General features: G+C 41.5%; 1 protein-coding gene across 1 annotated transcript in view; it reads right to left on the bottom strand.

The window, feature by feature from the left end:
* MAP3K3 (mitogen-activated protein kinase kinase kinase 3) overlaps window positions 1-13,580 on the bottom strand; it is a 51,192-nt gene extending 37,612 nt beyond the window's left edge. The window contains exon 1 of the mRNA XM_089532227.1: window positions 13,314-13,580. Within this exon, the coding sequence (XP_089388353.1) occupies window positions 13,314-13,317 (4 nt within the window). The 5' untranslated portion in view covers window positions 13,318-13,580. The remainder of the gene's footprint in view (window positions 1-13,313) is intronic.
* Between the last annotated feature and the right edge of the window lie 548 nt (window positions 13,581-14,128).

The raw sequence follows: 14,128 nt of genomic DNA, 5'->3' as shown, positions 1-14,128 counted from the left end.
TCAGGAGGACCAAAGGTGACAAACACTAGCCTACTGCAAGTGACTATAAAATACTAGCTTTCCCCACAAAAACCACAGCTATGTAAATGCTATCCAATGAGTAGAGAAAATGCAAGATGGAACTAAACATTTTGGTTGAGATTCAAAGAAAGGCCGTATCATACAGGTCTAAGTCAAATCAGAAGGAAAATTTAACTGCATACCTGCAACTATCCTGGTTTGGTTGGGGCAGTCCTAGTTAATTCTCTGGCATCCCACTTTTTCACTGTCTCTTAAAATGTCCCAGCTTCTCTCTCCTCCTCCCACTTTCCCCCTTCAGCTTATTTCAATAGCTGCAAAATGAGTTCAAAATGTAAAATACGTTTGCACTCAATTAACTCAGCAAAGGAGAGTGGAAAGGAGAGGAGGGCAGAGAATCTTTCCCTTCCCAGTAGCTCTGGCAAAAGCAAACTGCCACAGCTTCCTCTACATTCTCTATTCTCCCTCATTAATAACTTCTGCCATCTACATCACACTCTGATATTGCTTGGTCATACATGTCCTGGTTTTCATGTATGGAATTTTGGAGGGTATGTAATTACAATTAAATTTTGTTCATTAGGATGAGTTTTAGCTACCTTTCTTCTGTTTCTGCCCCTCTGTTTTGCCAGGTGCTATCTTTTTATGAATTATTTCGGAAGGGTTTGAGGAGAAGGCAATATTATTGAACTGGAGAGGCTAAACACCTTCCAAGACCCAACTGGCACCCTGTTAAAACACAGTGCAAATGTCTTCCATACTTCTCTTTTGACTGCTGGTCTGTTCACCTCTGTTTCATGTTCGCCTAAAATTAAGAAATGCGTAACAGCCATACTGCATCTTCAACAGGATTTTTGTATTTCTCCCCTGCATTGGATACAGGATACGCTGCATATCCCCCCCTCCATTCATACATCAAATTCAGTTTTTAGAAAAAGCCTTTGTGACACTAAATTAGACACAGAAGTTACTACAACTGAAGGCTTGGCTGCTGCTTAACAGTGCAGAGGCAGCGTTTTGCAAGGTCTCCAGCAGGTCTGGGGGAAACAGTTCTGCTTTGTGCTGGAATGATGTTGTCCAGGAAATGCTTTTCATGTTTTAAAAGCCACACTCAGCTTTATAAGCATTGATAAAAAGAAATCGGCATATACAAGGAAAGCTATTGCGTTGTGTCAAATATTTATTTTCCTTAAGATTTTGAAATTAACTTCTTTTAAAAAAAATAACAAGGCTGTGAATTGACAATATTAAACAAATAAGAGTAAGAAAATTTGCAGAATTGTAAAAACAGGAAATTTATAGACCAGTGCAAGAAAGGAAAACAGAGCAAAATTCATTCATTTTTTTTGTAAGTAAATATTTTATGATATAGTAAAATCTAGGTGATGCATTTAAAACACATGGAATTCTCCCTAAAACTGCTGGAATTTGGCAGTTAGAAATTCAACAGATAGAAGTAGCAGTAAAATGAATAAATTTCACAGGTACTTCAAAAGTACAGCCTCAATCCCAATTTAAATACAAAAAGAATATACATTTATAACAGTAAAGCAGTGACAATCTTTTAGGATGTTAATTGGACTTTACACTCATCTGTGTCAACTAGGGGCCTTCCAGATGTTTTTAACTTCTACTCTCATCAGGAACACGAAGCATGGAAAATGTTTGGGAACACTGGGAGCTGTCGCCTCAAATATCATTGTCCCCAAATTCAGGATAGCAAGCACTGTGGTATAATGGCTGTTTCTATGATGCTTCTAGGATTAAGAGCATATCACAGCTGTGTTTTGTGCTACTCTTAGTATGCTACTGGCACCAACTACATTTTTAATAGTCACATAAAAGACCAAACTTCAGTAACCTGATACCCATAGGTTTTAAGCTTAAACTTCATATTGTGGAGTTCTTGACAAAACTGAATAGCTATAGAAACCCACTGAAAAGGTTCAATCATAAAATATGTCCCAGAAGCAAAGGCAAACTTTAAAGCCTGAAAGCCACCCTGCAACAAAGAGGTACAAGCCGGAGGGTGAACTGGTAAAAAGGTTGTGTTTATTTGTTAACTGTGTAAACAAAATTTTAACTGAGTATTTTTGTTTGCCTTATTCATCAGTTCATACTACCTGCAGTCATGAGGGCTATGGTATTTAATAAATTCAAGCAGCTACAATAAATTTTCAGCAGCTTTCTTTGGAAAACCAGGAAGTTATGGTTTTAACACTTCGTGAACACCTTAAAAGGAACTGCTTTACAACTACCAACATCTGTGCAGAAAAATCAAGCATTCTCCTGTCTTACGTTCTTACAAAATACAAGAAAAGGATTATTGGAAGTGAAAAGGTTACACAGCAAATGCTGAGGTATTTGAGTATGTATGCAGGCAGCATGGCACTACCTTTCCAGGATGGTGGGATTGTGAGTGTCTATGAGGCAAGAGGCAATGCTGATGGTTGCAGTGCCACTGGTAGGGTCTACTATGCCAGACAGGCTTTTACTGAGGAGCCAAACTAAATATGTCAAAAAGCTACTGTGCAGCAGCAGTAGTGGGAGTTGACACTAGCAGAGGATCTCTCAAAGACAACATCAGTGGCACTACCGCTAACACTTGTCTGTTCTATGCAGAAGAAGCAATGGTACATCATTCCTGAAGCCTTCTATAGGTGGCCTTTTATACAAATCTGTATTACATGGCTCCAATTGCATGCAAATACCCTCTCTCTATGCTGCTTGCACTACCTTGTGCTACCTCACATTCAGCATTGAATGGCTGAAGGCGTGGAAGTCTTCCTTCTACTGTAGGGTATTCAAGGCTGGAATGGTGGGGACCTTGGGAGGCAATGATGTGGTCCTTCTCCTCCTCAGGCTCTCTCCAGGCTTGGGTAAACTTATCCTCCTCCTCCTCAGCCCAATCCTATTCTGTGTGGTTACCAGGTGAGGAAGGTGAGCAGATGATCCTGATGGCCCAACTGAAACTTCACCAGGCCATCCCAGTGGTGGTGGCCCTGGAGGAACCTGCAGCATAGACCGGGACAAGTGCATGGTGGCAACCTCTTCACCACTCTGCCTCTTCCTACCGGGTCCCTCACTGCCACCCGGGAAACCTGCAATTGATGCTGCCATTCACACAGAGCTTCCCTCACCTGTAGCCAAGTAGCAATAATTGTCTGGTCAATAGTGATGGTTTTCAGTAGCAGCAACACCTCTGTCATTCATTTCAGGTAAGAAAAATAGGGTTCCAGATTTAAAGCGAACCAGAACAGATCCCTTGCATAATGCACGGGCCAAACGTCTGAAAATTCTATGATGAGATCACTCAAAATGAAACAAGAGATTTTATTAGAAGATGAGACTCACAGGTAAGAAGGCACTCAATAAGCTATTGAGGTACAAGTAAGAATAAAGCTGTGGCTAATGATGCAACTGGACTCAAGCCAAAAGGATGTTCATATATTGATGTGCTCAGAGGTGAAAGCTGCACGACATATATTACAGGGACATGGAATGTGAGGAGAATCCATAAGGGGAAGCTAGACATAGTAAAGCAAGATATGGAATATTGCAATACTTGTGGTGAGTGAGCAAAAGTGGACAGGAATGGGATGTCTTCGGTCAGAAAATTACAGTGTTTATTTCAACGTGTAAACCCAATAAAACCTCTAGTCCAGCAGTTTCCAAACATTGGTCATCCAAGTGTTTTGGATTTCACCTCCCAGAAGCCCTAGCTGGCTTGGCCAAGTCAGGAATTCTGGGAGCTGAAGTTCCTTCTAATCAAGGAAACACAGTAGAGGAGAATATAAGTAGAACAGGTGTGGATGATCTAGAAAAGTTTCCAACAATCATTCTGTTCTGTGGCAGAGCTGAACTTAGGTAGAATGGAATAACCAAAAGGAGAAACTAGTCAAGAAATTGGTTTGTTCCTAGAATGCATGAACACAAAGAGCAGCACGACAGAAGTGCCATACAGCCCTCCAAGTTCAGGCATCACAGTACGGTTAACCTACCAGTAAAAGATTTTGATCACCTGTTCTGGGGCATAGAAAAGGAAGAAATGGGTGGTGGGATGTGAAGACTAGATGCAAAAGAGAAAGGCTTAAATCCATTTGCTATTCCTAATTAAAGCAGACCCTTTGACTTAATAAGATTTACCATTCAGCAATAGATTCAATTGGACTTGGTAATTTAGGAGACTTGTACAGACCATGAAAAACTATGGATGACACTTAAGGACATGGAAATGGAACTACATCTGATAGTCCTGATGAGAAACCTGTACATAGGACAAGAGGCTACAGTAAGAATAGAATTCAGAGAAACAGAATGCTTCCCAATTGGCAAAGGAACCAGCCAAAGCAGATGATAATGATGATTCATTAGAAAATACAGTGATGCTAAGGAAGGTAGAGGGGAGTCGAAGGAGAGGAAAACCAATGCCAGATGCTTAGACTCGATCAGGAAGACTATGGACTTGAGTCTGCAGGACCTGTGCAGAGCACCCAAGGACAGGGAATCTTGGAGAAGTTTCATCCAAAGGGTTTGCCATGAGTCAGGGTTGACTGGAGGGCAGTTAACAACAAAGCACAGTGTATGGTGATATACAGTTCTCTGGCAGGGTCCTAAACACCAGTACTGTACAGTTGGCCCTCCATATTTGCACCTTTGACTTTTGCAGATTTGATTATTCACAGATTTGATTGATATGTTCTCTCTAGGAGTCTCTAAGTCCTCCAGTACAGCTCTATGTCCGCCCAAAGTTACCCTGGAGGACTTAGACTAAAGATTCCTAGACAGAACATTTCTCTAAGCACCTGTAGGTCCTCCAGTGCAATTCTATGGTCAGATTTTGGCAGATGTTGACCACAGAGTTGCACTGGAGAACCTACAAATGCCTAGAGAAGTGTTCTCTCAGGTTAAAAAAAAAATAGTTTATTTGCCATTTTCCCACTTTCACAGGGGTCCTGCACTCCTAACCACAATATAGAGGGCCATTATATTTTTTATTCTCTAGGCTATGAGCACAGTGTAAAGGCTGGGCAATACCTGAGTGGAACAGTGAAAAGTAACTATGGCTGAATAAAACTCACATGGGTTGTCTCTGAAGCAGAGTTTGAACGCCCTATCAAATCCTAGTTAAATGAAAACCTCAATGACAGTTAGGAAAACAGTATTGACACACTCAGCCATAACCTCTAACTGTTATATCTTTGCTTGAAATTGAACCACTTCTTTTGGCAATATAATTCAATTGTTTTAATACTTAGCCGCTAATTCCTGTGCTAGCAGCACAGTTATGATTTCACTGCAGCCTGAGCACATTTATTTATATTGTCTACTTTAAAAAATGCTCTACCTGTTTGTCTATAATACTGCACTACACTGTTATAGTGCTATTTCACTTTTACTACTATGGTTGCCTCCTATGGAATTCTGGGATTTGCAATTTAGGGAAGGGCAGTCAAAATTCTCAGACAGAGAGCTCTTAGGCTTCACTAAATTACAAACTTCAGATTTCCACAGGAAGTAGCCACAGTAGTTAAAGTGGAATAGTAGTGTATAGCAGTGTAGTGCAGTAGTTTCAAAAATTAGCTTACCTCTCTATGTAAATTAGGAGGACAAACTGGAAAGTTTAACAGTAAAATGTGAATCTTCTCTACTCAGACGTAAACCAACCAGCGTTTCAAGCAGGTATGCCCAAATAAATATGCTTAAGATTACAATCTCAACCTCAACATGGTAAAGAGGAAGTGAGAATTTCTTCTTCTACACACGAACAGTTGCTTGAGAATCTGCCAACCTTCTTTTTAAAATAAAGAACAACATTTTCAATCAGTCTTCCTAATTTTGACTGTCCATGGAAATAAAAACTTCTCACTTTGAAATGCATATTAACATTTTAAAAACATTTAAGGCATCATGGAAACAGCACTGAGTTCTGATTTAGAAATCAGACATTGTGATAACAACATGATGGGGACACAAAAAGAAGGCAAAACAGTAGATGGAAAACTTAGAAATATTGAAATCTACCTTTGGATTTTAAGACAACTATCAAGAATTCATCACAATTCATTACAGGGATGTTAACATGCACAAAAACAAACAAATGGAACCTTGAAGAGATCAAACCAGAACTCTTCCTGGAAGTCAAGATCATCAAACTCAGGCTGTTGTACTATGGCCACATCATAAGAAGGCAAAACTCACTAGAAAAGACATTAATGTTTGGAAAGGTGGAGAGCAGTAAAAAGAGAGGAAGACCACAAACCAGATGGCTAGACTCAATTAGGAAAGCCCCAGGCAAGAATTTACAGGTTTAAGCAGAGCAGAGGATGGGGGGCTTGGAGATGTCTCATCCACAGGGACACCATGAGCCAGGGCCATTTGAGGGCAGTTAACAACAATAACAACAACAACAGCAACGTGTGAAGATTTAAAAGACAGCAAGCAGTTAAGAAGCTGTTAATCTTTATGTTTAAGATAAATGCTCTTAATCCATTAATCTTAATATTAAAGGGCTAAAAAACTAAATGAAAAGGTATAAGAGAGACCACTTATCTTTGCCCTCTCAAACACTCTGCATCAGAATTAGGGAATGAACCAACAGGTGTGAGTTTGGAGGAATATGCTTAATTCTTTTCACTTTGTTTTCTACATCAATTTCTGTTTGATCAAAAATGCTGGCTGTATGTGTATGTGATGACTAAAGATATAATATTTCTGGGACATGTGAAGCCTTTCCACCCATGGGGAGTGGTTAGGTGGGTGGGAAGACAGAGAAGGGGTGGCGGCAGAATGTGCATTTATTGTTATAGCAAACCATAACTTATTTTACTGCTCTAGGAATGTAAAATGGTTCATTTGCAATTTCGCATGTACAGCTGCACTACCTGATGCATGCGTGTGTGCACGCACACACCTTCAAGTTACTTGTCAACTTATGGTGACCCCATGAATTTCATAGGGTTTTCTTAGGCAAGTAATATTCAGAGATGGTTTTCCCATTTCCTTCTTCTGAAATATACCCTACAGCACCTGGTATTCATTGGTGCTCAATATTCAACCAAGTATTAACCAGAACAGACCCTCCTTAGCTTCCAAGATCAGACCAGATCTGATGCCTTTAGGGTATTTAGACCACTACTTGATTTACTGATGAAATTTTAAAATATACAAATCTTAGTATTGCATAAGCAAAATGTGACTATACCTTGCACTAAACAGAGCTGCAAAGTACTCCTGGTTGACATCTGAGAAGGATGGAAAAAAATGGAAACAAAACTGTTTCCTTCCAGCCCCAATTAAAATATATATATATATATATATATATACACAGTAAGAGTTGTCTTGTCATAGGTTTTCAATGTAAAAGGCTTTAGAAATGGTATACCATTGCCTGTGTAGTGGTTTGAGTGTTGGATTAGGACACTGGAAGATCAGGGTTTGAATTGTACTTACTTGCTGTGAAGTCAGTATGACCTATGGCAACCTTCCTTTACAAGAGCAATCCAATTGCAATAGGAACTTTGTAACTCCACATTTGTTCAGTGTGTCATTTTAAGTGTGGACTAATAACTGGATTTAGGCCCGGGAAGTGAAACTGCAAGTGAGTATCACTGGCAAAACATTAGATCCACTGGGCATCAAGGAAATCCAAAAACAGGCAGGGGGACAGAGCACTTGTGAAAGCTGAGGAACAGGGTTAGGTAGCCAGGTAATGAATTCAAACCAAGGGTGCTGCTACTGTACGATTAGAAGAACAACACACTACATGATCAAGATGAAATAAAAAGATGGGGGAAACAATACACAGAAGTGCTACATAAAAGATGAAAAAACGAATTACACTAGTTCAATGAAGAACCATAAGATGAACTCAAAATTTTAAAAAGTGAGGTGAAAGTGGCATTTAACAGAAATTGGAAAGAATAAACCAGGAACAGCTGATATCCCGACTGAACTGCTACAATCCACACAAACAGAATCAACTCTACTGTTAACTAAAATATGCCTGCAAATATAGAAAGCAGAACAGTGGCCAGCAGACTGGAAACAATCAATTTACATCTTAATCCACAAAAAAGGAAATGCACAAGACAGCAGCAACTATAGGACCATAGCACTAATTTTCCATGCAAGCAAAATTATGCTCAAAGTTTTGCAGCATAGACTCTAATATCATAACTGGAGAGAGAAATTTCAGAGATGCAAGCAGGATTTATGAATGGAAGAGGCACTAGGGACCACATTGCAAACATAGAACAGCTAATGGATCACACCAAAGAATTCCAGAAGAAAATTAGCACACACTTTATAGAGTAAAACAAAGCCTTTGACCGTAGAGACCACAAAAAGCTATGGAATGCTTTCAAAGAAATGGGAGGGCCACTACATTTGATAGTCTTGATGAGAAATCTGTACTTGGGACAAGAAGCTACTGTAATAACAGAATACAGGAAAACAGAATGGTTCCTAATTAGTCAAGGGGTTGGGCAGGGCTTCATTTGATCACCCTGTTTGTTCACCCTATATGCAAATATATCACACAAGGAGTAGTTTTAGATTCAGAAGGAGGAGGAGTAAAGATAGGAGGAAGAAACATCAACAATCTAAGATATGCAGATGACACCGTACTAGTGGAAAGCATCATAGAGTTGGAACAATTACTAAGGAAAACGAAAGAAGAATATGTAAAGACAAGCTTACTTCTGAACATAAGGAAAGCAAAAATAATGATCACAGAGGATTTATACACATTCAACTAGATACTGAGGAAATCAAAATAATTAACCATTTCCCATACCTTGGATCAAACACTAACCAAACAGATACTGTAGTCAAGAATTCAGAAGTTTGGAATGGAAAGGCTAGCTATGAAAGAACTAAACAAGATCCTTAAGTGTAAAGATATACAACTGAATACTAAAGTCAGAATTGTCCAAGCCACTTATTACCATTTACTATATACTGATGTGAGAGCTTCAACAGTGAAGAAAGTGGATAGGAAGAAAATAAAACTCATTTGAGATGTTGTACTGGAGTAGAGTGCTGAGAATACTGCAGAGAGCCCAAAAGACAAATAATTGGGTCCTGGAACAAATCATGCCTGGACTCTCCATGGAAGCCAAGATGTCTAAATTGTCATATTTTGGCCACATCGTGAGAAGGCATGACTTATTAGAAAAGACAATAATGCTAGGAAAAGTGGAGAGAAGTAGAGAGGAAGATTGCAACCTGGATGGACAGACTCATTTAGGGAGGTCACAGGCCTGAACTCACAGAGAGATTGATAATAGGGGGTCATGGAGATGTCCCATTCACAGAATCAAAGTCAACTTGAAGGCAAATTGATAACAACAAACCTAAAATTGATGTTGTTCTTGTGTACCTTCAAGTCGCGTCTGACTTGTGGCTCACGTAGTTTCCAATTTAAGTCAACCTTATCATGGGGTTTTCTTGGCATGATTTGTTCAGAGGAGGTTTGCCACTGCCTTCTTTGATACGCAATCTGACTGTTTTGCACAGGGGTAATCAGAAAACAAATTAATAATTATGGAGCCACAACAATTTTCACTACTGGTAGTGATATCACAACTCTAGAAATACACTGGTACTTCTATTCCCCCCCCTCAGTGGCAAGGACCTTACTAGGGGTGACCTTACTGGGGGGGTGATGCCATTAACAGGTATCAGCTGATGTGATACAGTGTTGTTTTTCCAAGGTACTATGTAACAGGTATGCGAAGAGATCAGGTGTGGCAATTAGAAGTACAGCAGCAACAGAAAGGTCCTAGAAATTCTTGATTATCCTGTGCAGGATGTCAGACAGGTGTAACACGTGCACTACCTGATGAACAACTGGTCACCACAAGAGGAATGAAGTTATCACAGTTAGTAAGAATAGTAGCATGCCGTGCAATGTGTGTGACAATTAACGCAAAGGCTGTCATGCCCCATGACATGGTGACTGTTTTCAAAATAATGCATGGGAACCTTTAGACGAAGCCACAGCTGAGATTTTGCCAAATATCTCAATAATATAATGGAAGAGAAACCCTATCCTAGTTTCTGGCTTGGAATTGGCGCCACATACACGGCCAACCATAGTTCCAGATGGTCAGCTCTGAGAGCTTTCATTCAAAAGACAGTGCATAGTTATTCTATTTTTTTCTTCCTTAACTGACTTCTTTTAAAAAGAATACAGAAGCAGTCATGGGAAAACACAGAACAGAACCACAGACAAGATCTGACCCATTGCCCAATAAAATTCTATTAAAAAGACATGTCAATAAAAGCCTTACCTGGAAGCACCCCTAACATGAATATTTATAATCTGATGAAGGCAAAGACGTGGTTTTGGATAGCTATGAAGAATCCTTTGATTAGATACCATGTGGATAGCATCACTGGCATATAAGATAAGAGGGAGCACCAATGTGAGTGAACTGAATTTCCAGAGTTGTAGAATCTGGAGGCTCCTTTATTCTATGAGAGACAGCAGTGTCTGCAAAGGATTATGCTTACAGCAATCAATCAACTATCAGATGGCAAATAAATAGGTGCAACATTCAGAAAAAAGATGGTTAAAAGATACATTATGGAAAACGATTAAATAGTATGACCCCTGTGTTTAGTGCTAGTCTGCCTAAAATATGCAGGGATTGTTGTCATATATGTTGACCCTAGTACCTCTTGCTTGCTTTGTGTCACACAGCTGCAATAGTGCTTTCAACTAATCAATCAGAAAAAGAACCTCTTTCATAGACAATACACTGACTGATGGACCATTCCTTCTCAATGTCACAGGTGACCCCTCTTCAACATCTAGAGGGATTTCAATGAGACAGAACTGCTGCTGTGATACGAAATATGTGAAGCAGAATTAGATGGCCTTCAGATTTCATTATAATATTAAGGGACTCTGAAATGCTCCTTTTTCTAGCAAATGTGTGGAGGTTTGATCATCATGTCATTCTTGGTCTCTGGATTACATAAGACCTAGCAGAAAAGTTTAATTTTTTCATATTGTGGATAGTAACAAGCAATATAGTGAGACAAGGACAATTTCTTGGAATTAATGCATTAAGAGACGGATTTACCACTATACAATGTCACAAACTTCACCAAGACATACTATACAAAGATGGGCTGGTTAGTCTTCTTGGAAACAGGTAGCATAAATACCCAGCTTTGCCTGGGTTCAAACCCACAATTCCACTGCAACCTTAGTACTCATTCAGTCACTTCCAGCATTGTCAGAGTTAACATCCCATCAATGCCTTTTGTCCCCCACCCCCTTTCTCTCCTCTTTCTCCCTTACTGTCCTCTCTCTATGAATTGCAATATTTCGTTCTCCAAATCTGGGTAGAAACATTTGTCTATTATGCAAATTATCTGTCCATTATGCACATCATAAGATGTTCATGAAACAAGTGATCTGTACACACTCATCCCAGTAATTTCCCATTCAGAAGCTTTACACGTAAGAGACAGAAGCCTGAGTTTTCCTGGTTGTTTTGCATGTAATGGAAAGCTGTACAAACCTGCAACCCAATACAAATGGGCTGAACGACTGCAAATTTTGACAATGTGCACCAAGTACTGTCTTCACTCCAAAACTAATCTGATTTAAATTTCAATCTCTCTCTTCTCACCATTCCACCAACCATTTAGCCTTTTTACCAGGCATCGGGAATTCTCATCCTCTCCTTCAGTACATGCGCAGACATAGACAGGCACACAAACACTTGGGAGTCAGAAAGGCACCAGGTTCACCAGGAAGTGGATTACACAAAACCAGGCCGGCTGGCGTACGAAAATGCAACACGAGCAGAAGTAGCACCAGTTCTAGAGCAGAGGGAACCATGCTCTGGATGTATGTGAGTGAGGGAGTGTATTGCATGTGTGTGCCACGCACATCAAAACAGAACACAGCATGGAGGAATGAGAAGCAAGCTGAATTCCTCCCCATCTCACGTGCGTACATACACATCTATGAGATCGGAAGTCTGATACCTCTGTTTGTAGAGGTCTTCATGGTCATTTGGTTGGTCAAAAATCATGTTTGGATGTTTCATATTTGAAATCGGAGTCAATGGTTGCTTCAGCCCCATTCCTCTTTCAGTTTACCCCAAATTCTGACATTTTAATTTTTATCTCCCAGCTGTAATATAATCCTTTGTGTATGTGTTTTACTATAGTCATAGAATCGTAGAGTTGGAAGAGATCCCAAGGGCCATCTAGTCCAACCCCTGCCATGCAGGAACTCTCAATCAAAGCATCCCCAACAGATGGCCATCCAGCCTCTGTTTAAAGACCTCTAAGGAAGGAGACTCCACTACACTCCGAGGAAGGAGTGTGTTCTGCTGTCGAACAGCCCTTACTCTCAGGAGGTTCCTCCTAATGTTGAGGTGGAATCTCTTTTCCTGCAGCTTGTATCCATTGTTCTGGGTCCTGTTCTCTGGAGCAGCAGAAAACAAGCTTGCTCCCTCCTCAACATGACATCCCTTCCAATATTTAAACAGGGCTATCATATCACCTCTTAACCTTCTCTTCTCCAGGCTAAACATCCCCAGCTCCCTGAGTCGTTCCTCATAGGGCTTCATGGTTTCCAGACCCTTCACCAATTTAGTCGCCTTCCTTTGGATAGTGAGGTTGCCCAGTAATGCCCACAATGCCCCAAGGTTCGGGTCGTTCCTGGAGTTCACAAGCCAAGCTAAAGAGTACTAAGCCAGCCTCTGCAAACCACCTGGATGCTAAGTACCACAACTCTAAGCTATTCGTTGCCAAAGGAAGAAACACAGAGAAGAAGTCTGTTGCTTCTTTTAACTAGACGTAGCTCTACTTAGAAGGTGAACACAAAAGAAAATGAAGTAGGAGAAGAAGAAAGCTTTCGCAGCGTAGACACTCCCAGGCATGAAATCTATCCATCCACTACAGTCTGGTCAGATGGCATATCAGAATCTACTGAAGTGACCCAGTTTGAGACCGCTGTAACTGCCCTGGATCAGTGCTAGGGAATTCTGGGAGTTGTAGTTTTGTGAGACACTGAGCCTCCTCTGTCAGAGAGAGCTCTGGTGGTGCCATGATAAACTACAATTCCCAGGATTCCCAGGAGCACTGAGCCAGGGCAGTTAGAGCGGTCCCAAACTGGGTTATTCCTGCAGTGTGCTTTGGACCAAGCTCTGGGCCCCACGACAAAAACTACAACTCCCAGAATTCCACAGCATGGAGCCAAGCCGATTATAGCGGCCTCAAAGCGGATTATTTTTGCACAGTGTGGATGCAGTGGCGCCTCTTACCCATCTTGATGGCGGCGGGGGCTCCTGAGGAGATGTGAGCCGCCGCTCCTTCCCTCCCTCCCTCCTTCCTTCCTTCCTTCCTTCCTTCCTCACAGCAACCACCTCCGCCGTCGTCGCCGCCGCCGCTTCATTCCAAGGCCCTGGCTTCACACAGCTCCTTCCTGAGGCCCCGGAGGAGGAAAAGAAGAGGCGGCAGCAGCGGCGGCAGCTCCTCCCATGCCCGCCTTCCGTCGGCTTCTTCTACTTCTTCCTTCGGCGACGCTCAACACTGCTTCTCTGCGCGGGCAGAGATACCTAGACTAGGCTCTGGCGGGCCGCGCATGCGCAGAGGGATATAGTGAGAGACAGCGCATGCGCGCCAAAGACAGAGACACCCGAGAGGAAAGAAGCGCATGCGCGAAGTGGGCGGTGCTCCATCCACTGTCAACAGCGAGGAGAGGCTCGGTCCAGCCAATCAGGAGACGTGTTTCTATCAGCCGCCCCACGTGGCCCCCGGAGCTCGGATCTCCAAGTGTATATTTTAAAGTAGGAGTGCGAAGATAAGGCTCTGGTGGCGCAGCGGTTAAATGCAGGCACTGCAACCCCCCTCGCAGCCACAAGGTCGTGAGTTCGATCCCAGGTCAGGGCTCCAAGGTCTTCTTCCTTTTCATCAGTAAAATATGAGTGCCTTATTGCGGTTAATTGGCTTATACGTTGTAAACTGCTTAGGCTGCAGCGGTCCCCAAACTGTGTCCTTTAAGAAATTTGGGGACTTCAGCTCCCAGAAGCCTCAGCCATGTTGAGCAATAGTCTGGGATTGTGGGAGATGAAGTCCA

Source organism: Sceloporus occidentalis, unplaced genomic scaffold (assembly GCF_023333645.1).
Source record: "Sceloporus occidentalis isolate IW3139 unplaced genomic scaffold, rSceOcc1.0.p SCAF_7, whole genome shotgun sequence".
Lineage (NCBI taxonomy): Eukaryota > Metazoa > Chordata > Lepidosauria > Squamata > Phrynosomatidae > Sceloporus > Sceloporus occidentalis.
This window is presented reverse-complemented; position numbering and strand designations above follow the sequence as displayed.